Here is a 27012-nt window from a genome sequence, read left to right as displayed (position 1 = left end):
TTTGTTCACACGTTAAATTTCTCATTATTTATATAATTATCATATCATTTTCAGAAAATTATTCGTATAAAATATACGAAATACACGAGAGAACGAAAGATGAGATTATCATGATCACAAGTTTATCCATTAATAAATTATTTAAATAACGCGTGTGTTTTTTAAGAATATAGAACGTTGAAAAATATTTTTCAAACCTATTGAGTCGAATATTTATAATTTAAATTAAAAAATTAGGATTAGGAGTAATTTATAATGTATACTAATATCCTAGTGAAAAATAAGATTAGAATCACTATGATCAAAACCTAGAGATTTTATAACTTGAAAATCTGATATGCAATAGCAAATACAATCATGCGATTAAAATCTAGAACAATCGGAATTGAATTGATGATACTTAGGTTAGAAATTTGAGAATGCAATAGAGGTCACTGAATAGAAACACACAATCAAAATCGAGAGTATGAGGATTAAATTAGATGTCCTGTAGCTTGTGAATCTAGGACAATGCAATAAAGGATATTAAATGGAATTGCATGATTAAAATCTGGGAGAATTAGAGTCAAATTTGGGTATCTAAGAATGCAATAGGGAATACTAAATAGAACCATGTGATCAAAATCTAGGGGAATCAGGGTTGAATTAATGGGTTCCTGGATCGTGAATCTGGGATGTATCGCAATAAGGGATATCGAATTATACGATTAAAATCTAGGGGAATCAGGGTCGAATTAGGGATCCCTAGATCAACAATCCTAGAGCGCTAGTAGAGAACAATAAATAAAATCGTGCGATATTCTAAATATAACTATCGAATCTAATAAAATCAAAATCTAAGAAAATCAGGTCCGATTTAAAATTAGGAGATCCTAATCGATCGACAATCCAAGGAACGATAATAAATGAAATTGTTCTTGGATAGAAATCTATGGAAATCATGATTGAATTATCCCTAGACTAGAGATCTGCGACACGATGTAATAGAGGACTTTAAATATAAATACGTGATCAAAATCTAGGGAAATCTGGATCGATCTTGGGGATCCCTAGAAACTTCTTACAACGCATAAGGGAGAATACTAAATAGAGTTTTAAAAATTCATTAAATTAAGGACCATGTGCACTATACATGGGATTAAACCATCGATTAAATATTTAGATAAGAGGCACAAGGGGTGAGCACACCGAGGGCGAAGAAGGCGTGTTCGACATCAGCAACAAACGTCGGCTGGGCTTAAGCGAGAACGACGTGGTTTCCGAGATGAGAATCGGGATTCTGGAGCTGATCAAAGAGGAGAAACGACTGCAAGAATCGGAATAAATTGCGTGTCTGAGTGTATAACCGAATAACAACCGAGTGAAAACTGTTTCCAATTCACCCTCTCTTATAAATCGAAATATATCTAAACCGCGTATCGATTAATACTCCTCCACGAGTCGACAATACGTTTCCGTTACGAGCACACATCGAAGAACACGAACCGTTTCGTAGGTGGTTATCGACAAGCTGGAGCAATGCTTGTCCATGCTCGAAATATCCTGTAACAATCTTTTTTTTATATTATGAAAGCAAAGAAATATTAACTTTATTAACTTTTGATAACATTGTTGTACAATAATTTGAAATAAAGATTATCTTTATAGAGGAACTTATACATTCTGTGTTTGTGTCTAAAGTTAATTTTAATCTTAGAATTTGGTGATCATGAATAATTCTTGAATGAGAACCGCTGATAATCTATCTAATGTAAACTTGGAAATAACGATCAATGAATAATGAAAAATCAAATAAAAAAATATAATCTTTGTTACGATACAAAAACAAATAATAAATAGAAAAATGACTAAATTTATCTTTCAAATTTACTTTCAAAAAGAAATTGAATTTTTTGGAAAAATCAGAATTTATCTTATCGATTTTTTTTTTTTTTTCTAAATAATTTCATATTTACTTGAACAAGTATACTGCTGTAATAAAATTGTCTTCATAAGATTCGTGCGAATTTCATAGCGAATTTCAATGTGTTGCAATAAGCTACGTGGAAGCCATTTCAAACACGTGGAATCAAAAGAAGCACAGTGTTTTCCAGCAGCTGGTAGAAAATACGTACTATCAGTTGGGAGAGGGTAACCCACTTGGGAGCTTATATCGACAACATTGGCTTTATGACACTCAATATTCACTTCTCCGACTTACCACATACTATATTACGTTGTCGTGGACATGGAAGACGCAACACGGACTAGGCTGGTCGCCATATTCCATATTGATAACGTCCAACCTGCGATATTCGATACGTCGAAGGGCAATCTTAGATCTGTACTGAGAGAAGAACAATTCAAACGAATATCTTTGCAATGTTATCAAAAATCCATGCATTGTAACAATTTTTTGGGTTTTAATAAAAGACGAGTTGAAAAATTGTGTAAATTTTAAAAAAAGAAGAAAGATGAATGGACAATTTGTTGAAGAGAATGGAAAGATTCATAGAAATTGATAAGTATAATAAAATATTGGATTGTAATGTTTTTTATGGTAACATGTAGTTTTAAGCGATCAAAGAAATTGGAGAGATTAGAAGTCTCAGAATTTCTATAATCATGTAGAAAACAAAAGTTTTTAAGAAATAATTTAGATACCAATATATTCATTTTTTAATATATTTGAAAGATGAAAATGTAGATGAGAAGATCATCCTTCTATACGGTCATCATGATAGCACTCATTCTACATTGAAACAAGAGAGAAATCCAGATTGAAAGAATATTAAAGAGATTTTGTAAACTAGGAATAAATTACACAATATTACAGTGGTTCAAGGCGAATTGGAAATTCTGAAGATGTTAGAGGTAACCAACTGAGACAAACTATGAGAAGTTTAGAGGTGGGTATGTAAAGTATCTGAAATCCCAGTAGATTTTATGAATACTGGTGATATGTATGGTTGTAGGAAATTTCAAAGATACCTGATATTCAGAAGACATACTGATGTCTGAGATATCCATTATTCTTTGGAATTTCCAAATTGTTTTGAGAGTTATTCCGGGTTTTAAGAATATCAGAATTATTCTAAAACTTTGGATGTTCAACAAATTCCTTGATATATTCAAAGACAAATTGCTTGATTGCTAATAAACATATTTTAGGATTGAGAATTTTCTTTATTATTATTATTAGGAATATTATTATATCCAAGTTTAGTCCAAGTTATTTATAAATTTAAAAAAATACTTAAATATTGTCCTTAGAAGTTTCATTATTATTTAAGAAATACTAAGTCTAAATTTTATGGAAGTTTTGTGCGTATTCAAAATATTAATGATTCTCAAACATTTTCTATATTGATGTCCTTCAGAAGTTCTATTGATAGTGGAATTATCCAACATTTCTTGAAGTTTCAAGAATATTTATGGTCTTTAAAACTTTAGAAGAATGTCAAGAATACCTAGTATCTTGATAATCTCAAGAGTTGATATCAATATCTTTTGTTATTTTATAGAATAACGTATTCAAAGTTTGTAGAATTTTATCTATAGTTTTGTGTCCAAATATATTTTTAATTTTATAAAAATCAAGAATTGATATTATTCATCTGTAATATTTGGATTTCTATTTAATTTTATTCAAAATTTTAAATTCATTATATTAATATTATACAATTGAAGATTATTATTAATGTTTAAAGCAATTTTAAAATAGATTTTTATTAAGATAAAGTGTCTTTTCTTTCCATTTCATTCCCTTTCTTTTGTTCACTGTTTTGTTCACTACAACGTATGTATATCTTGAATGGGAAGTAGTATAAACCAGCGCTACGTCTGACAAGTGAATGGTATAGTATTCCAGTGAAAGCAATATCGTAACTGTTGGTTTCTAACGTCTGTTAACCTTGCTGCTGTCATTAACAGATTCTACGAAATCGTGAGTACATGCCTTGGACTCCAGAACTGTGTTCTTATCAGGAATGTCTCGTACCAGAGAATAGTTTCTATTCTCGTTTTGTATTCCAACGAAACGGAGACGATCTGAGAGAAAGATCAAAACTATATAGAGTGACTCGTGATTTTAAGAGAAAAAAATAATAAAAGTAATAAAAAAAAACCATAATGCAAAAAAAAGATATGATTAAACAGAAGAAAATAAAAAGTAATGATAAGAAAAAAAGAAAAAAAATTATAGAGAAAGTATAACAGAGAAATATGTACATTGGATGATAAATATGAAAAATGGAGAAAAGAAGAAATATTGATGAGAGAGAGGATGAAAAAATGAATAATAAAGAAAGAAAAATAGAAAAATAATAAAAGATCAAATAGAGAATGAGATAGAAATATGAAAGTTCTTAAATTAAATTAGAAAAAGAGAAATGGAAAAAAATAATGTAACCAAGATAATATCTTTGAGAGAACTGGTGAGAGAATGGTAAAGATGGAGAAGAATAAAGTTAAAGTAGGAAGAGAATAGAAAGAGAGTGGTCAACAGATAAAAGAGGTAAGGGATGATGAAGATAAGAGAGAGGTATTTATGATGACAAAGATGAGCAAGAAGGATATAGTAATAAAGATGGAGGACACAGTAGAAGGAAGAAATAGGATGATTGATCATCTTATCTTTAAATCCATCTATGTCTGATTTTATTGATTTAACGATTATATAAAATGGTTAATATAAAATAGTAATTGTTACTTCGTCAAAAGTATTAATATATAAATTAAATCAATATTTGAAATATTATATCATAGATGCTGTGGAATAATTAAGAAAATATTAGATTAAGGTTATATTAGTTAATATCGATTTTAAATCTTATTTCTTTTTCCATTTTGGAAAATACATTCTTGAAGGTTTAACACTCTGACAAGTTTAATGTTATTTAGTGTCAAGAAACTGCTATTTCTGACACCATAAAAATATCCTATATGTGAATGTGTCTAGATATAACAATAACGTGCAGCTCCACGTTTGTGTCCTGAACCTGACAACGGAATGGTTATGAGAGTTTCCAAGATGTCATTTTTCCTGTATATAAACTATTACATGTTACATTCTACAGCGTTTCATATTGCAAATGCTAAACTTTTCTTACCTCTCGAAAATATGTGTGATACGTGTTTAGATAAACTCCGTGTCTTAAATTTCTTGAATCCTTTAAGAATTCTTTCAAATTATTTGAATATCAATTTTTTATTATTTTTCGTAATTCATATAAACAAGATTGACAAAAGATACGATTCCTTATAATCTTTTTTTTTTTATCAAAAAGCAAAAAATTACATTCCAAAATATTTTTTAAAAATTATACTTCCGATATTATTAATTTTTAATTTTTATATTTTTTCACTATAATTCATTATTCTTAATTTATATCACATATAAAATTTTCATTATAGATTTTTCTTCGAATGATTTTACGAGTAGTTACTTTTCCAATTTATCATATTCACAGTTTTACATTTCAATCAACCGAAATTTCTATCTTACTACTAATTCGCATAGTTGGAAACAAGATTTTCCTCCCCCACGAAGTCTCTATTATCCCTCCCCCCCCCTCCCCAAAGTTACCTAATCAGGGTTCACGAAGCCACCACGTGAAATCTTGCACGATCTGACGTGGAATAGCTGCTCGTACGTGATCTCCAAGAGTTGGATATTCTCTCTCCTGGCCTCTTGGTGCCTTTCCTCGCTCTTTAGCCGGGAAGAAACACGGGAGGGAGGGAAACTAATTCACTTGGTAAACAATAATTCCGTAGAGATGTGCAAACATTTGACACTTTCAATTAAGACGACATAATTACACGTGGTCGTTGACTATTTTGTATTTTGTATCCAAGCTGCAGTTTAACATACTTGTATTTCATTAACCATTTGGGAAAAATGAGTGGCGTTAGTCGTATCGTGCTGTGTGACGCTTAATTATTCAATCTAATTGATCGTAAAGAGTAATTTTAGAGTGAGATGAGAGAAGAGGAGAGAAAATTCATATAAATGTGATTGTTGTTTCAATATTAATTTTTTAAATGAACATTTTATTAAGAATATAAATGAGATTATATAAATGTATATATTTATTTTTATTAATATTATTTATATTAATAAAATATATATTTTATTTTTGTAAAATAGTTAGATAATTATTTCGTTGTTATGATTACTCGATAATTCAAATATCGCGCGAAAATTCGAAAGAAGAACTTAAGAGGAATAAAGACAAAATAGCGACGAGTCAATACAATTCCTTGTTTATTACAAGAAAAATATTTATACAAATTACTTCCTTTTTAAAACAAAATAAATTCTATTTAAAATATTTTTCGAAATAATTAATAGTTTTAAAAGATAATTCAATTCTAAAAATAAAACATCCTATATATATATATATATATATTTACGTCATGTCAAATGGCGACGAGAGGCATGAAAATGTCCCTAGACATTCGGAAAGTCGCAAAAAAATCGTGCCGAGAAAATTGTTTAATGTTACGAGAAAGAGAACAATATTACTTATCGCTTGAAATGTCGCGGAATAATTTAACGAGAACAGTGTGCCCTTCTATTCGCAGAATGATCTCCGCGATGTTCGTTTTAAATTGGAAGTCGGGAGCGGGTGAAGCCGATTGTCGACCATATTAAATCATCTTGTTGTCGACTCCTCGCGATACCCAACTTTCTTCGTCCTGTTGGATTGCCGTTTACGGAACATCTTCTCAACACCTCCGTAAAAAACCTCCTCTGGTTAAATTAAAAAACAAGACGATGACGACAAACGAGGCAAGAGCGAAGAAAGAAGCAATTTCCCTGCCGCGTGAAATGTTCATCGCGAAAAGTACCTTGACGCCTTTTCATTAACGACGCCATCCCGATTGGAACGCGATATAAAAGTGTTTTCCATTACATTTCCAGCGAGTTTCCTCTTCGAATCTCTGCTTAACACAAAGAGAGGGGGGGAGGGAGGGGGGAATAATTGTAATTTTGTGTTCGAGACATAAAATTATTGATAATTATTGATCGAGTTAATGTTAGGTTATGCAATAAGAGTGTTTAACCTTTAAATCGTGACTGTAATTTTTAATATAGCTAATGGCGGTGTGACGTCTATCTGATACGTATCTGAATGGAAATGTTTAAGATCGAAGTTCTTATCTGTAAAGTGTATGAAATAAACTGGTAAGCAGTTCTAAGAACGATCTCTTGCATGATAGTTTGATGTATAATAGTGTTGCTGTATTAATGGGTTAGAAGTTATAGGTTATGATAGATTTTAGATAATACTGCATATATATTTTCATTTCTATTCTCATGAAATACATAAAAAGATAATACAATGGAATATCTGTTGTATCTCTTAAATAAAAATTATTAACAAATTATATCAGATAATATAGAATTCAATTTATGAATATACAACATCTACTTTCTTAGAATAACTTAAAAATAAAAGTATCAATTTATTATTTTTCTTATTATAATACAACTAACGATTATGTACAACTAACGATTATTTTAATAGAACCATCTTTGTCTATTTACACCAGGTGCACCAGAATCAAAAATATGATCCGAATTTCGCTTACGCATATATAGTATTTGTTCCCATCTTGGAAAGGGCAATCTGAACAATCGAACGCTACTCGACGACACGTCAGGCAACAAATATGCCATGAGGAAAAACGTGGGCCGACATCGCGACCAAACAAGAAAATAACGCAAAACGGGCGTCGACACCGTTCCACTTACGGAACGTCGATTTCCTCGTTTCTTCGTGAAACGAAATCCACGACACGTCCTTTTCCAGCTGTTCCCTCTACAGAGACCCTTTTCCGCCCCATAATTCTCAGTCTTGATCCTCGCTGAAATATTCATCAACCGTCTTGTCCCGATTCTCTTTTCGGTCTCTTTCAATTATCGCTCTGGACAAGTCGGAGGTCCGTTCCTTTTTCTTCGTTCTTTCCTCCTTTTTTTTTTCTTTTTCTTTTTTTTTTTTTTTTCATAGGCAGGTTCGTGTTGCCTCGTCACGGTCGTTTAATCGTAAGATCAAATTCTTGGAGCTGACAAAAAAAGTAAGAGGACGGCAAATTGACCGAGTAAGAAGTCAACATGGTAGGCGATAGACGTGTTTAGTAGATCCAGGTTCCTCGTTATCGAAGTTAATGGGCCGACCCCGGTGACTATGGTATAAACAGTGGTTAACTGTAATGAAAAGGCGAATAGAGATTAATAGCATCGGGGTGACACATAGTGATTGTTGGCTGGATAGGTTTTAGGAGGGAGCAAAGTGGATCTTTATTATAATACCTAGGACGATCAAAAAATTAAAGCTCCCTCGTTAATAATTTATTAGGGGGAATTTAGTCTTTTGTGATTCAATGTATTCTAAAAAAAAAAAAAAAAGAAGAGATAGATAGTATTATGCTTCGTAAGCATCCGAGCATCGGATCAAATCGGAAGTATTCGGTTAAATGTTGATAGTTCATATTACTAGGGATTTGGCTCTGCAGTAAACAGATTGGTTAGAAAAACTGAATGTAATTGTTAAAAACCGATTTTAACCGATTATATTCGATTATTGATATTATATAATTATTATTATAATCTAGTTCTAATAAGATTAATTTTTGTTGTACGACTCTCTATTTAATATCTTTCTCTTCTAGATTATTTATTATATTTCACGAAAAGATCTATGTGCTCGAAGATTTTTATCTCGTATTATATAAATAGAGTCAATTAAGAAAATTAAGATTTACCTGGTGAATACGATCTATTAATAGCACATCAGACAATGATGATAAGTGGACGATCACGTCAATAGGCGTATCAGAAATAATAATACTAGTTGAATAAGATAAACTGTAGATTTTAGAAATTTGTTGCTTGTTGTTCCATTGCTCTTTTTACCTCGCTTCTCATGAACTTTACGTTGCTTTTGTGTATGCCATCCCTGAAACTTTTCTGAAACATTCAATTAATTTTTTTTAAGTTCTTTTCTTTTTATATACTTCTCTCTTTCTCTGTCTCTTTTTTTTTTTCTATTGAAATGAGAATATTTTGTAGAAAACTTCAACGATTATATACTACATAACATATGCTGCACATTATCCTCGTGATATTTTACGAGTAAATTTATTCCTGATATGAAAGAAAATAATGTATCAATACTTGATTATTTATAAATTTATAATAATAACTTAATTTAATAAATTTTACAATTATATAGACATATACAAAAATATATCGTATTTTTAAGATTAGAAATTAGATTTAGGTTATGTTTTAAGTAACCATGTAAATTTGCAATATGACGCAATAAAATTTCATACACAGTCATATTTTTAACCGGTGTTATTAATGAATAATAAATCATTGAAAAATAGCATTCTTTTTTTCCAACAACAATTTTATTACTATTTTTCTCAACTCTTTTAATCAAAATCTTATACTATATAAGAGTATCGTAAATTCGAAATAATTTCAATTATGAAATATCCAACCAATTTATTTTTCTTTTTTTTTTTTTAAATTGAATTTACCTGAAAAAATTAATTGAATTTAAATATATTAAAATATTAGTATAGAATTATAGAAAAAAATAGCATCATTCCATATAAATTTTGCAAACAAAATCGTATATTGTCGTACATGTGCATTCTCTGAAAGGAATTTTCGATTGGTACTCGTTGTTTTGGTATACAGAACGAGTCACGCGATATATCGGTTTTCTTGTTTGCTTTTTGAAAGTATGGAAGAGGGAAAATGTCGAGTCGTGGGGAAACAGCCGAGCTGTGTAAGATTTATTTGCTTACGACGTAATGTTACTACGAAGATTGATGTTTGATGCTTACGATGGATGCACAAAATATTTTTTTTATTTTTATATTTATTTTTCTACTTAACTTATTACTTATTAACTTATTCTTTTTTCCCCCCATTTTATTCCACAATAAAATATTATAGAAAATAATATTTTTTCCTTTTTTAACTTTTATTATATTTCTTTTATACGATTATTTCCAATTTTAAAAAAATTCTATCAAGTTCTCACAACGATTTTTTATTATCAATTATTTTATTTTCTATTCTCAATCTTCCTCTCGTAAAAAAAATGTCCAATAAAAAGTTATACGCAATACGAAAAAACCATAAATACATCTTGCTTGGAGTATCATTACACTTAAAAAGCAATAATCATAACAAGACAAACATCCTCGTTACCCATTTTACATTTGAAATTGCGTGACTCGGCTCTGTGCAGTAATGTTTTTTCGCTCTCGTTTTCTTTTCTTTATTCTTTCATCACGATTCCGGCCAATGAAATAATACACATAACGAAGAGAAAAATTAATACATTTCAATGGAAGGATCGTGATATGATGTATTCTTGATCCACGTGGTCTGGGTCCATAATCGTTACGAAAATTATGGGTCGGTTCCCATCCAATTACGTATTCCACGGAAGAAAATCGTAAAGATCAAGCCAAGAGGAAATGGTGATAAAGTTTTCCGCGCGAGACAAAATTAATCCATTCGTCATTTCGATTTCTTACCTCGATTTCCAAACAGCACGCGTTGTCCCATGACAGGCCAAAGAATTATGTTAACCGTGGAAACGACAATTTGATAACGTCTATCCAAGTTTCCACGTAAATGAATCAATATATCCCGATATTAATTAAACTTTGACTGCCTTTTCCACCATTTTGCCTGAATGACGAACCGTAATCCGCAATTATTTTCGATGGTTGGAGACGAAGAACTGCTACATATATGCTTTTTGTTTAATTGGGTTTTGTGCAAGAGTTTTGGATGCATGTAATTTTAGCGGATATTGTTTTTTTCTTTTTATTTGAATATTAACTTTTCATCAATTGTGTGCAATATAATATTAAAATAGGTTAGGTTATTGTGCATGAAGTAACTTTCTATGTAAGATAAAAAAGATGAAAAAAAAAAAAATATGAAAGTAATAGATATTAATTAGAGATAAAAATATTAATATAGATTTCTTTGATTGACAAGAATAATAGAGACGGTTTTATCACTTTTCATTCGTTTTAAGTTGGATTTTATTTAAACAGAAGTGAAAATTTTCAGAGAAATATGTTCCTGAAACTATGTCGAAGTCAGAAGAAGTGACTTTGTAGAATGCTGAATAAGATTGCTGGAAATTTCCCTTAATATTCAGTCTGTTCTCTATATCTACTTATAGAAATATTCTACAACTTTAAATAGCTATACCTCACAATCAGAGATAATAGGCAGGATCTTAAAATCATTCCTGTGATTAATTTTAAAATCATTCAGTTATCTATAAAATTACGAATGAATAACACATTTCTGTTAAATAATAGGGAAAAAAAGGAAAAATATCTTCGCAAATCGAAAAAAAGTCGGAAATATGTTTAAGTATATTGATAATTTATCAAAGTTAAACTTTAATTATCAAAGTTGTTCTCTTAAAATAAAAAAAATATTTTCAATCAACAGCAAATAAATAGAATAAACTAAATAATTGTTTGATAAAAACAGAGAATCGTTTTACAAATGCAACAAAGTCGTACAATCTTTTTTTATCCATCATATTTCAATGTATGAAAAATCGATATTTTGTATACAATAAAAAAATGAAACAAATAATATGAAAACTGATGCATTTCATCCTTTGACAAAGTTACATTTCAATATTTATATTTATATTTATTGTGACTGTTCTCCACTAGATTGAACATAGAAAATCAGTCTTTTACTTAACAGTTGATTTGATTTTTATTTCATTATTTTGATACAATTTTATCGGAAAAACGGAAAATACTTTTTTTATTTCAATCATAGTTCAAATTTCAAATAATCCGAAATCAAAAGAGAGTTAATAACTTTATGACTTTAGATTCTCATCATATCTTTTTTATTTTAATTCATAGAATATCCACTTTACAATATTTTTTCCTAACCTCAATAATTTCAATTATTGCAATTGCAGTTTTTTGCACAAATTTGAAGTAAATTGTATATATTGCACATTCTATACTTATTTCTAGTTTTTAGAAAAAAATAAATGTACCTCTTTTTTTATCAAATTTTCCATTTCCTTAACTTCAATCATTTCAATTATACAGTTCTACTGCAATTTATCTTCTATATCTGTCACATATTCTATAGTTTACAAAAAAAAAGAAATCAACTTTTCATTTAAGCAAACAATATTCTTTTCTAACGTCTTCAATCCTACAATTCACAATTACAAGCATCTAATATTCCATAATAGAACAATTATATGTAAACAAAATTAAATTTTTAAATAATATATCAAATAGTCTAAAGACCCAGTCTCCTGCAAGACAAGCGATTCGAGCGCTCTCTGAAACGATCTCATCATTTCGTCGTCACGAAACTCGCCATAAGGAGACATAATGAGCGCGATACATAAGAAGGGCCTAAAGGGAATAAGTGAGACAGAGAAAGTAGGCGACAACAATCATAGAAGAGGAAACACTTACGACATAGGGCTCGATATTGTGTGCTTCGCATCGTTCCCGCTGGACAAACAGCCGGTACACCGTCTTCGTACAGTTCTCTTGGTGTGTTCCAATCGAGAGGGCCGTAATTGCACACGAGAGCCTCAACGCGAACTTCCCCGTAAGCAATGGCTATTGTATGTTCGGTTGACGACGTCGCCATGTTTTTGACTTTGAATCTCGATCGCTGTGTGTAAATTGCACGACCGCAACCGATTCGGCTGATTGTCGACAACGCGAATGGAATGTAAGGCAAGTTACTTTTTGCGACTAAATTCACCAATCTGAAATGGATAAATTGAAGTATCTATCTTAATATAAATCGTTTATTATAAAGGTTTATTCGTTTTTCATTATTTCTATCGAAATCAAATAATATACACAATGAACGTTGTTTAAAACGAAAATAGGAATAGAATTGAAATTAAAGATTATTAATTAAATATCAATTCCATTAGTTCATGAATATCTAACAATATTACTAGATAATAATAGAAAATGATAAAATTCTGAAAATATTGGCCAATTTGAATTCTGATTTTTAAATAAAGAATAATACGTTTGAATTTAAATGCATAATATAAATTCAAATATATACGTATGTGAATTAATAAAAAGAATTGAAAAAAAATGAATTTAGTCCTAAAAGAGATAGTAATATATATGTATATAGATTAGAATATTACATTATTAATTTATTTAATATGTAAATTATTTTGTATCAGTTATTATTTTTCATTCTCTGAATCATTTAAAAGCTCTATTTATCCATTCTCATTTAATTTGATTCAATGAAAATTAATTAACTACTCTATCAAAATATAATTATTAGTATTGATGTACATATATCTAGTTTTGAATTTCAAATGAATAGAAATATCTATTAATTATCTGTAATAATTCTATAATATCTTCAAAACAAAATTAATTATTAAAGAATTTTTTATTCATTAATAATAATTGTACTCTCTGTAGAATAAAAATTATTATTATCATCAAATTATTCTCAATATTATCACGATTCAATATTCTTATTAGATTTAAAAAAAGAATTATCAATTTTTACCTATTTTCTTAGGCAAAGTTAAATCTCTATATTGAAATCCATCTATCCTACACAGATAGTTAAATGAAACATGGAGAGAGTAATAGAAAGAAAGAGACAGAAAGTATAAAGAAAAGAGCCAGGGGATAGTGGAGAAAGAATCAATGTAAACCTTTGGCCAAATTCAAAGGCGAGTTAACAGTATCTACACATACTGGATCGACCATTCACAAAGTGAAAGCCTTGGCACATAAAAGTCGTTTCGATCAATTCAACTTAGGCTATTGCCTCAGTGCTCAGAATGACAATACGTGTGGATTTTCTCGCGAACTTGCGCACACATTTACACGGTACTCGACATATAGGTAAGTGCACATATAGAAATATATCGCACGACAAGCAATAAAAGAACTTGTGTCTTTTGATTTCTTTTGTACTTTTTCTGGCTTTACTTTTGATCAAAAATTGAAATCAAAAATGGAAATCATTCAAATTGCATTGAATATGATTTAGTGATGTTAACTCGTTGATTGTTTTCCATTAAAATTGCACGAATGTTAGGTTATGTTTTATTATGCAAATGAATGTTATTATAATAACATTTTGCTTGAATAATTTTTGAAAATTTTTGAATTTTTATTTTTATTTAAAAATAAATTTATTTGGAATAAATTTTTATTTAAAATTGTATATAAATTTAAATTATATGATGCTTCATGGAATATAGGTAATTATTAAAATAAAATTTTGACGAAATTATTGGAAATTTTTCAAATCAAATTTAATTTTTCAAATCACTTAATTAGTATACTTATTGTAAGAAAAAATTGATGGTATTGAATATCATATTTTTCTATATTCAACCATAAATTATGTAAAAAAATTTCGAGATAAAAATTGTATTATAGCATCACAAAGTCACGTTTTATTTCACATTTTTCATTTTTTTTCCATTTCAAATCATCCTTAATGCAAATAGCGAGTTTACGTCCCGATAAAACCCTGCCAATATGATTAATGTATACCCATTTTTTTTTAATTTGCTTTTTCAACGATATTTCTCACTTCCTTTTTTTTTTTAATCTTTTTAATCAAATCCTATTTATCTTGTTAAATTACATGCCATACGTACTTATATGTCAATCGTTTGTAAGCAAATAAATCTTTACAAATATGTTTGCTAAGAATCACTAATTTCAGAAAATCGAAAAAAAAATATATTTAAGACTTAATGGTACTTGTATTACTATTTAAAATTTTAACATTGTTCAGGTTTTTTTATCTATTTGGATATGTTACAAAATTAAATTCTTAATTATGTACATTTCAAGTTTTGTAGTTCAAGATAAGATAATTCGATTAATTCAACAGAACTTAAAACTATTTAAAATATTTAAAAAATTTTTTTTAAATTTTTATATAATATAAATTAAAAATTGAATCATTTAATTATAAAAATTAAAGTCATTTAATTAATAAAATTGCGATAAAAATGTAACGAATAATATAATTTAGAACTTTATAAATCAAAAATCTTTCTCAAAATAATTTTACATTGATTGTAAAATATTTATATAAGGATATATTTTGAATATTTATTTCATTTTCAAATATTAAATTGCTGCTAATATATATATATATATATAATTATCAAATTTCATCAATTAATTATACACATTAATATTTAAACATCGAATAATTCAAACTTTGCCATATAAAATTTTTATTTTAACTCATATTTTAAAACAGATTTACGATTATTTAATTTAAAGTTTTCTGACATTCGAACAATCTATATATTAATTATAGAACATAACATAAATCAAGATTAAAAATCTTTTTATTACATGTTTATCAATTTTTCATGCCAGGTATTCTTGGAGTTTTCACAAACTCAATTATTCCTCCACGGCTGATAAAATCTTCAATTACTCTAGACAACGAACTATTTTGGTACTTCGATCTCGAGCGAAAGAAACGAAAAAAGGAAAAAAGATTTTTAAACAATTCTTCAAAAGTGAATTCTTGATTGAAAGTAATGGTGGCAAAATTTAAATTTAAATATTAAATATTTTAAAATATATGTGTGTATATAACTATTAAAAATATACAGATGTCATGTATTTGGAAAAATTAATTTTAACTTACAACAATTCTTCCGATTTCAAAGAAAGAAAAAGGAAAAAACTCAAAAAAAAAAAAAAAATCATATAAATAAAATTCAATTTAAGAAGACACACTACAATTGAACGTGATGCACGAATACACAATGAAATTTCTATATCAAGTTTATTTTTATAAAAGAAGTGAGAAAGAAAAAATATATATTAATAGAAAAAAATGATATCCATGCGAAAATATAATGAGCTCACCCGAATTCCGCCGAATCGAAATCTTCTACTTCGTCGTACCATGATTGAATATGAAAGCGAATCCTTGCGATGGATGACAGGTTTCCCATGTTATCTATCTCGAAAATGTGCACATTCTGCCATACTCCAAATCCTGCAAAAAGTATGATATATTTATGATATAACATTTACGATATCTAGAATGATTATAATATCTCGCAAATTAATTAGAAATATTTGCAGTGATAACAATAATAATAATGTAGCTAATATAAACATTTATGAAGTTATATATATATTATATATGTTTAAAAAGATCATCATATTTATTCTACATGTTTAAAGATCATTGGTTCTATATTTACTTTTATTATAGAAGGTTTTAATACAATGTTAATTGATTCTATGATTTCACATAATTTTTGTTTTAAATTTTCATCATTGAATATTATAGCGTCATTTATCCAATCTGGAACCTAACCTGGAAGAAATCAATTCTACTCAATAAACATAGATTTAATCTAGAATCCAATTGTACTTAACGAAACAAGGGAATCAACTTTGAAACTATAGCCAAATGAAATTAATGAACTAACTTAGGAATTGTAAGTAGAACTTTGATCAGAAACTAAGGAATCAATTTAGGAATTATACCCAATGGAACTAAGGACCTAACCTAAGAATTGTACTGATTGAATTGTATCTTACAGATCTAGAGAATCAATCTCCATCATGACTTTGTGTGATCTTCAAATGATTTTGGGAATCAAATTAGGAATTGTATCTTAGAACCAATCTACACAAATAGAAAAATTCGTCAGATGTGATTCACATATGACTGATCTCCCGTTTATTTCAATCTCATACTCCAGATCGTTTTAATAAAAGCTATCCTGGTCATTGGATTGGTAAAAGAGAACCAACTGCATGACCCACATGCTCTTCAAGTTTCAATCTTTCAGATTTTTTTTTGTATAAAGGCGATTTGACCAACTTATCTGCTAGAAAAAACTTGAATGAAACAAAATCGAGAATATTAAAAATGTTAATGAAAGAATAAAAAATTAGAGGTAAATGTCTTTTTTACAAAATTATTGATATTATATATATAATTTTATACTTGATCAATAAGTATTTTTTTTTCTAAAAAATTCTTTTTTCTTATTAATAATAAAAAAATAAAATTATATACTTTTTATTCAGGAATTTTTGGCATTTACTAAATATTTTTCCAGTTTGATCATACATTTTTTTTATATGAAATTATTTTCATAATTATTTGTTTATGCACATTTTATTTTAAATATTTTACTCTACACATTGAAATTATTGTAATTTTATCGTGTTTTTATTGTTCATTCTTTATTTCATATTGTACTTTATTTTAAATTGGTTGAATCAACAAGTATGATTTAATAATAAAAACGTAACTCGCGTTTTAAATTAGCAATATTTTTCCTTTATTACTAATGTATATATACATGAAAGAGAAGTAAATAAGCTTTTTAATCGTGTCACTTCATCTGTTTTCTTCAATTTTCGTTAAGATATTCGAAATATTTCCAGATAAAAAAATTCAAATTCTAATTCTAAAACGAATTTATAAATTTTAATTTTCCTTAAATATTTCAATCACTTTTCCTTTTTAAATAATTTTATTCTATCTATAAATAAATATACAGATAATAAATAAATTTGAAAAATATATAAGTAAGTACTAAACAATATAAGAATTCTAAAAATTTGTATTACCAACTATTGGAAAACAAGTAAAAAAATTTTTAAACAAGAGTTAATAATTTTGAACAAGCTTAAAGAAATTATTTTTGGAAAAAAAAATGATTCAAATATCATAATTAAAATGATGATTTCAAGTATATAATAATTAACAATAATTCCGTCTTTACCAAATGTCCTAGATATTTGATAATCGTTCGTCTTGCAGATCAAACTCAATCGAGCACCCAAGAGCACCCATCGCAATGGACAATAAACCAAATGAAATTTCTCCCTTTTACAAGCGCCACTATCGTTTTTGCGGCTTACGATTGCAAATTGAAACGAAGCCAAAACGAGTTATAAAGGGATGGAAAAGGAGGAAGATAGGAGGAGAGTGGTATTCGTAAACAAGAAGGAGAGAAATTGCGATAAAAAGAGGAGAACGCACAGACACATCGATCCTGTTACAGGAGGAACAATTTCGTGTTCGAACGTATACGCGATGGATATTGAAAAATGATAGGGACGACTAAGAGAAATGAAAAATGATATATATTCGTGAGAGTTACTTGCCAACATCTCTGCACTGATCTTTCTCGAGGAGGTTGCACTGTACCACCCATCGTCTCGCGATAAGAGCAAGTTCGTCATCCCACATCTGTCAAAATAAATATTCCCATTAGATTCGAATACGAGTGATTCGAATCTAATTATTTTATAGAAAATCCATTAACTTTTACATGATGTTTCATTTTTACTAATAGTAATGTGATATCAATTGAAATGGATACAAATATATTTCTTTTACATGGAATAATAATTTTTTAACAGATACTAGAAATAATTGCTCATTAATATTTTATGAATTTGAATCTATACTGATCAGTTTAATAATCAAAAAATATTTAAAATAACAGTAATAAAGATATATACATATATATATTTAGATAAAAGTAAAAATTATATTAACAAAAGCAGAAACAAAACAGATTTATGAAATAAAAGTCAGAAATAACTGGTTATTGATTTACATTTATAGATATGTAGGAGAGTTGATATTTTTTTAGATAATTTAATATCTGAATGATTGTTCACTTTTTTCTTTTTTTTTTTTTTTTTTTATGACCATTACGGTTTAATCTAAATTAAATCTTACCACTTCCATCATAAATTTTGCTGGACGTTGTGGACCTGGATTTCCTCGTATTTCTTTCCCACTTGCCACAGTATTGCGATAAGTATTGTGCCAATGGAGTATTGTTTCAATATCTTTGTCGTCTAGATCAGCATGTTGGAGGTTTATACATCTAATGCCATCAGTATCGAGCTAAGAAAATGACGCATTAAATGCCTATTGAAATTTTATTAGTAATTTAACATTAGTTGGAATAACAATTTTAATTATTTTAAAAGATATATAATTTGTTATATCAATATCAATTTTATTGAAAATAAAATCAATAAAATTGTATTCTAATACTTAAATAGAGATGAGAGGGATTGTCTCAAATATTGAGAATCTGAATTTCAAGATTCGTTGGGAAGATTCTCGTGAAATCAGATACCTGATTAAAATCGGAGAATACCTACTATTGCTCTATTACTAAGATTCTAAAAAAGTCATCTTTGGATTTGCATGGAAGATCGGACAATTTTAGATTTTTTAAATTAAATTGAATTATTGAGATCTTGTTTGATTTCATCCGAATTTTTCTGACTTGTCTCGAAAAAATTATATACTATTTTTGTATAATTATATACTTTCTAAAAATTATTCAAGATTAAACTTGAAAAGAATCAGAATGTCAATGTATTTCCCATCTTGAATCATTGAATTATGAATTTCATAAAAATAACCTCTTCAAAATTTTCTTCAAAATGGGACTGTTATTGAATTTAATGGGAAGATACTTGAAGTAGATACTTTCTTTAGACAAAGCTTTGATGTGTTGCTTCATCAGATTCCTTTTAAAGTGTAGAGGAAGTATTTTTACTTGAGTTTATCATGAATCCACAAAAACAAATACTTATATTTTTTATAGATAGAAAAAACAAATATATTATTTTTCTATATATAAAAAAATTTATATACACAATGAATAAAAACTATATTTATAATATCTTAAATAATAGAAACAAAGTAGATTAATGAAAAAGTGCTATAAAATTTAGGAAATAATTGAAATGAAAATCACAGAAAATAATGAAAAGCTTGGATTAAAGAGAAATAACAACAGAGAGCTATCGAACTAATGGTATTTAATCAAAAGGTTTCTTCTCAGCTACTTTCTGTATTGTCACTGATTGAGCGAATAAAAAAAACTATTATCCTATTCATTTTTTTCGAATTTAAATAATCAGTTTATAATCTTTTATTCTGACGAAAGTAAAAATAAATTTTTGAAATTTTAAAGAAGGCTAAAAAAAATTTAACATAAAATTATTATTGTATATCGATAATTAAATTACATACATAAGTAAAGTTTATTACATATATTTTATTTCAAATTATCTTGTTTAAATTCTTATAATTATATAATATTATGTGACACGTATACAATTGAAAACAATTACAAAGTACTAGATAGTCACGTATAATGTAATCTGTTTCTAACATATCCATATTTCAAAAGTTCGATTTCAACGATATGAATATAATACATATAGTATAATTTATGTATCGAGTATAAATCATTGTAACTAAAATATTGAACACGACAGCGAAATGTGGTCTTCCAATATATATAGGTAAGAAACTTTCATAGAAACGTATTCTATGCTGAATATAGTTCTAACAAAAATTATTAGAATCATCGTAATAATTTTAATTAAATAAAATAATAAATGAAAGTTTATTTTATAAAAAGTACAAATATTGAAAATAATTATTCTATTATTATTGATATTTTATTATTTTATTATAACATTTTATTTATTTAATTTTAATGTTACATATCTGTATAAAAGTTATATAAAAAAATAAATAAATAAAAATGAATAATTATATAAATATATATATATATATTATATATTTTAAATTGAATAATAATTTTATAAAAACCAGCAGATCCGAAATTTTGGGAAGAAAAAATTCGATACGCAAACGGTGCTAAAATAGAAGAGCGTTAACGTAATTGGTGCAAATGATGTTAAGGAACGGCATCGTTATTCGAAATTCCATAGATCGTAGTTTCACACATATATGTACACCGATAGTCATCGTTAATACAGTATTCGATTCTTTACCGCGAAAGGTATTTTCGATATATCGCGTACTTGACATCGTTATTTTCTCGCTTCATAAATTTAAACCCGTTGAAATTTTGCGCTGCCTGATCCAACGTCGAAACTTCTTGTCGCATTTCACACCAATATGCATACGAAATATACGAAATGATAATTCATTTCTAAAAAGTTGAGTAACACAATATAACCATTATTTAATTTTATTTTGTTGAATAAATTAGTTGATGAAATTTAGAAAAATATTAAAAATTAATATAATCATCAAGCTTATTATTATAAAAAAAAATTAATTTGGAAATAAACTATTTTGCTAACCTAGTATTTGACATAATATAAAAATAATGATATATGTCCCTTTTCTACTGAATATTTTGTTCGACTATATACAATTATATAAACAATTCTTTGTTATTAATTATAAATCGCTATTCCAAGATAAGAATATTTAAGACAGAGAAAACCGGAACATAGTAAACAATAGTTAAACAATTAAATAGTTAAACAATAGTAATAGTTTATGAGAATCATTTTCAAAAAGATATAATATATAGAACTTTTGTAAAGGAATTTTATTCAAATTAAATCATCTCAAGATAAAAGTACTGGAAAAAAATAAAATTTTTCACGTTAATATTTTCAGAATTAAAAATTTTCCTCTATATTATAAAAGATGACAATGCAATAATTATGCTTTATTTATTTGTCTATTATTAAATTAATTATTTGAATAAAATATTTTATTATATCTATATTATGAAGTAAGCTTTCGATTTTAACTTAATTTACTCTTAATTTAAATTTCAATTGATATTGAATTCTTGAATCACTGTGATAAATTTAAATTGAATTATTTTTTAAACCAATAAGAAATTCTCATTAACATATACTTATTAATTAACATATTTCTAAATATTTATCAGAAAATTTAATATTATACAAAAGATAGGATATGGCTATATAATATTGTCAGACAAAATTCAATGAAGAATTATAGATTTTTTACAATTTTTCATTTTCATTAACATCAAGGTGGTAGTACTGACGTGCATCTGGCGACAGTTTCATATCTGACGCGAATTAACATTGGTCTCAAGAATCCACATTTTCCTATAAAATTTCGAGGATTGAATGTATTCGCGATATTCTTCGTGGATAGTGGCATGATCTTCTAGCCTGAAAATGTACACCGAGAATAAACGCATTGTGTGCGTGATACCGGATCGACAATAATGAGCAGTGTCGTTGTTCCGAATTTCCTGTTGCGCAATTCACACCTGCAATGGATTTTTATATTCTCGATTCGCTAATTTTGGTCATATTTATTATTATCGCTAGTATCGTATCGTTCGTTCATCTTGGCAAAATAAAAATTTCGATAAGACAATGATAAAGAAAAAAAGAAAATTGATGTTGAAAGAGAATATGATTTTCTATTCGCAAAGTAATATTAAAAAATATGAAGATTAAGGTTAGAAAATGATTTTCATATTACAATTAACGTTATTTTATATGGCAATAAAAACAAGGTATATCTTCTTTTTCTTTAATGAAATTTTATATTTATCAAATTTTATATCAAGAAATTTTATATTTCACATTATCATAAAAGAATAAAATTATTTATTAAGATCTATTCTACTAATTATTCTATTAATTCTAATATAATTCTAATATATATTCTATCTTAATGATTATCAGTTAAAAAAGATTAGGAGAGCAAATAATGAAACTATTGGATTCTTAAATAAAGTAATTCTTAGTAGGCAAGAAGTTATATTTCATTTTTCATTGAATAGAAAATACAACGATCGAAGTTATATTAAATTAAGATAACGTAATGAATAAAAAATATTTTGCGTATTTCATACATGTGTTCAAATTTGCAACTAATAAGATTTAATATTTTTGTATTCTTGCATATTAAATTTTTCTTGAAAAATATTGTAATGAAAAATTACAAAAACTTTATAATAAATAACAATATAATAATTAAAAAATATTTTACTTTAACATTTTTATTTTTATACTGTCTTTTTAGTTTCATGTTCAGCTTCCAATTGTTATAATTTAATAATACATATTTGATAAATTATGAATTCAATAGAAAATAAACAATAGATGATTAATGATCAATAATCTTATTCAGCAGTTTCTGATTCGTCAAATCGGTCAATTAAACGGACAAAATCACCATGTTTACTCGAAATGATTAATATTTACTATGTTAATGAAAAATTTCATCGATAGAATAAATAAATGACATTGACATCATATATGTCAATATAGAAGATATATATTAAAATTGGCCAATTCAATGATAATTTCATTTCATTTCCATTTCAAATTATGGTTTATTTAATGTGCATTAATTAGGATTATATATTATCATACAATTAATTGTTTAAAATTATAAAAAATTTTATAAAAAAGAAATATAGAATTAAAATAAATAAAATTTTAATTAAAATTTTACAATAAAATTTTATATAATTTATAGAATATATAATATATCAATTTTAAATAATCCATAATTCAATTAATTTTCATTTGTAGATATTTTAAATTAAATTTGCTATTCATAATATTCGTTTACTTTACATTATTACATCCTCCTTCTCTCTCCCTTTTTCATTTTTTTATATTTTAATATTAAATAATTATTATTATGTGCAAACATTTATGCAAATTTATATTTCTATAAACTAAGAAATTCTATAAGAAATATAACAATTTCCAAATTGTTAGATATTGTAAAATTTTTAGAATTGTTATTAAAAATGATGAAAAATACACTTATTCTCATTTATAAATATTATTATTAATTATTATTAAAAAAATTATATTTGTTTCTAATAAATTATTATTACATCCAAAGTTAATTCATTATACTTTCTGAAAACTTAATTTTTTCTTATCACATTCGAAGTCTATCTTCAAATACTTAATTTTAACGAACTATGACAAATGACGCAAATCTATTCAAATAACAAATATACAATTCTACATACAAATAATTCTTGTAAAAACAGATCGAATACAAAAGAATGAAAACACGAGATCCAACGATATTCCGAACAAGTATTAAATAATTTTTTTAATTATTATTTATTAAATAAATCGAGTCACCGAAATATTATTATGTACGTACCGGAAATCGGCACATGGTGTGATTGGAGCAAATACGACAGTAAGGATTGTTCTCGAGGTTTATCGGGAACGATGATATTGTCCCCGTTAGTGAGCAATCACAGTAGCCCGTTAAGAACAATAAGAAGCAGAACCAGATATGACCTGTCATTCCGGCAGTTTTCGTCGTATGTTTCAACAGCCAAAAATTCACCACGACATTTTATCTTTTGCGTTTCACTACTGTCCGGGTAATCTCGCCGCTATCTTCACCCCGGAGCGATGTTTTCCGAATCGATTTTCCAATGAAACAGTGACAAGCCAGCCCCGCGACGGAGGATAATATTTTTCCTTTCGGAAATGATGTTCGTTAATAATGTTCGACCACACGTTCCGGTAAGTCTGTCAATTATGACTGTATACAGGCACGCCTATGCAGGCCTACCAGTGCATGTGTATGATAAAACTGTGCAGTTATTTTGGCCTATACAGACAACCGAAGCAAATATGAAAAATCATTCGATATTCAAGATGGCGTAATCGTTTATTATGTCTAATTGAGGTTATGTTTGTATGTGTTGTATATAGGTGTAGTAGTATTAGGAAATATTCGATTATGATTTATTATCAATAGTTTAGAATAGGAAAAACAGGTTAGTTCATATAGTGTGGTTATCTCGATTATTTTCGATTAGTATTCGATCGATCATAATACTTTGTTTTATCATAAATAAACGTTCTTGTGTGTAACCTCAAATCCTTTTTTTATAATATCTATAATTTCTTTTGCCTATTGATTAATAATTGAGACGATTTATTAATATTGTGTTTATTGACCAAATAATGAATAAACGTTTTCACTTAAATATTTTAAACGAGCATTTGCTTTTTGTAATTTCTGCGTCACGAAGTAGAAATACCAGTTAGTAAAATATGTTCATTGTGTTAAACGTGTATTTCATGTGAAATGTGCAGGAATATATTTGAACAGTCGCACTGTCCAAAATCAACTATTATAGTAAAAATACACAAAAAGGCCGGTTCTCTGATAAATTAATAAAATATTAATGTAATAATTTATAATCGCAATTAATTTCTTTCTAACAATTGTTCTATTTAAGCATGAAATTGTTTAATACATTCTTTTAGAAGTTATTAAAGTTGACAAGTTTATTACATAAAATTTAAAAATTTATAAATAACTAATCATTTTTTTTAGAAAGTTTTATGTCGATTATATATTACGATTAAAAAAAGTGATTATAATTTATTTTCTTAACTTTTTTAATTTTTTAGAATTTTAAATAAAACAATCGATATAAAATAAAATTATATTTCAATCACTTCTAATTGTTACTTTTATTTTTCATTTACTTTAATGAATCTCTCTAAAGAAAATAATATTACTTAATTACGTCTATAAAATTCAGGAACAATATTCGTGTATTTACAAGCATTTACGTGGTCAATTATGCCCTGTCGGATTTTTATTTCGACTATACACTGGAAGTTCCGGTGCATAGCGCTGCCATATAGCTCCCCAGGCGAAACCGCTATAACGCGTAAACGGCGTCGACGCAACTCACCGGTAAGTTGGACGATTCTCGGATGTTCAGCACGTGTTTTCATTTCGTTATCCCACCGTCTTCTTCCCATATCATTACTGTTTCAATACGCGCGGGAGGCAGAAACTTTTTCGAGTCGGCGAACCTTTTCCTTATATTGTTTTTTTTTTCTTTCGTTCATGCTTTCGTTAGAATACCACAAAAGAAAGCTAAGGAAAGGTTTATAGGTAACTGAAATTCTATATTTTGTTCGATACTTTTTTCGTTTATGAAAAGAGAAAAAAGAAAAAAGAGAAATAAAAAAAATATGACGTGAGTTAAGTTTCTCAGATTTTAGATTAGGTTATGTTGTCTCTTGTGCTATAAACTTGGATCTATTGAAGTTTAAATAATTAATTGAGAATGAAAATTTTATAACCAATCGATCTTGAAAAAGGTAAATCAAGATTATAATAAAATATTCCAAAAAAAATAAATAAATTTCTAGAAACAGTTCATGTCAGATTAAAAATTTTTATGTCTAGTTCTATTTATACGTAGAATTATATATAAAATTTATTTTGAACTGAAAATAATGTGAATGATTATTAATAAAAAAATAAAGAAATATCTTGGAAATAAATAATTTATTTCTTCATTTAATCTCTTATCTTGCTTATACGTAAATTATTTCCATAGAAGAAATAGGTAAAACAATTCTCAATTTTTTTTTTTTTCTCTACATGTATATCAAATCTATGATAATTCTATACGTCACGTTGGTACACATAACTGCGTTGGTCTCCAGACAGTAAAAATAGGGCAGTAACATAGTTTATTAATGAAATTGCACCGATAAGAGGACTAATTGCTGTTGCATGCTATTGAGATCAAGCACCTATGAGGCTTTTGCGTATCGTTTGTACCTGAGTTCTTAATTCACGGACTTTTTTCAGAATGATAAATGTTTCAAGTTAATGCATCTAGCGCATGTTTAGGTAATTGCGTTAAGTTCAATTCAACACAATCGTATATTGTGTTTATGATACGACCTTCAAATAATGATAACAATCAAAATAATATTTAAAATATTGAAAAACTAAAAATAATATTTAAAATATTGGAAAAACCACTATTGTGAATATCTTCGACATTTAAGTGTCAAATTATTTAAGGTTTTAAGTGAAGCGCTATCATGGATATTTTGAGATCGATCGAAAACAAATTAACCCTTTGACGTTGAACTCTATATCTCGCACGCATTAATGCTTTTATGTACATAAGAATTTACCTAGATATACAAGAACCTAAAAATTTCTTTCAGAATCATATTAGGATGCTTAAGGGAAGTATTATAAATTATACATATAATATTGAAATTCTAAAAAGAAATATTTGCAATTATACAGTTTCATGTATTTTTTCTTTTCTTTTTTCTGTACTTTTTTTATCGTACAAAGGTTGCACT

At 27.3% G+C, this 27012-nt stretch overlaps 2 protein-coding genes across 7 annotated transcripts in view; one reads left to right on the top strand and one right to left on the bottom strand.

Moving 5' to 3' along the window:
• LOC100868635 (arginine kinase) overlaps positions 1-1658 on the top strand; it is a 31747-nt gene extending 30089 nt beyond the window's left edge. For all 6 annotated transcript variants that reach the window (XM_086913233.1, XM_031920396.2, XM_086913235.1 and 3 more), the window contains one exon: positions 1163-1658. In XM_086913233.1, coding sequence (XP_086769359.1) covers positions 1163-1324 — 162 coding nt within the window. In that variant the 3' untranslated portion in view covers positions 1325-1658. The remainder of the gene's footprint in view (positions 1-1162) is intronic.
• A 5829-nt stretch (positions 1659-7487) lies between these two features.
• Positions 7488-24311, bottom strand: LOC100869059 (venom allergen 3-like). Its single transcript, XM_012494593.3, has 7 exons — positions 24023-24311; positions 18785-18955; positions 18202-18286; positions 15931-16063; positions 12496-12797; positions 8749-8953; positions 7488-8191 (listed from the first exon to the last, which is right to left on the bottom strand). Exons 1-6 carry the CDS (start codon positions 24170-24172, stop codon positions 8802-8804), a joined length of 993 nt encoding a protein of 330 aa, XP_012350047.1. The 5' UTR covers positions 24173-24311; the 3' UTR covers positions 7488-8191; positions 8749-8801.
• Between the last annotated feature and the right edge of the window lie 2701 nt (positions 24312-27012).

Source organism: Apis florea, unplaced genomic scaffold, assembly GCF_048593485.1.
Source record: "Apis florea isolate Af1SG1 unplaced genomic scaffold, ASM4859348v1 contig_3496_pilon, whole genome shotgun sequence".
Classification (NCBI taxonomy): Eukaryota; Metazoa; Arthropoda; class Insecta; order Hymenoptera; family Apidae; genus Apis; species Apis florea.
Note: the sequence above shows the minus strand (reverse complement) of the source record. Positions and strands in the feature narration are given on the sequence as shown.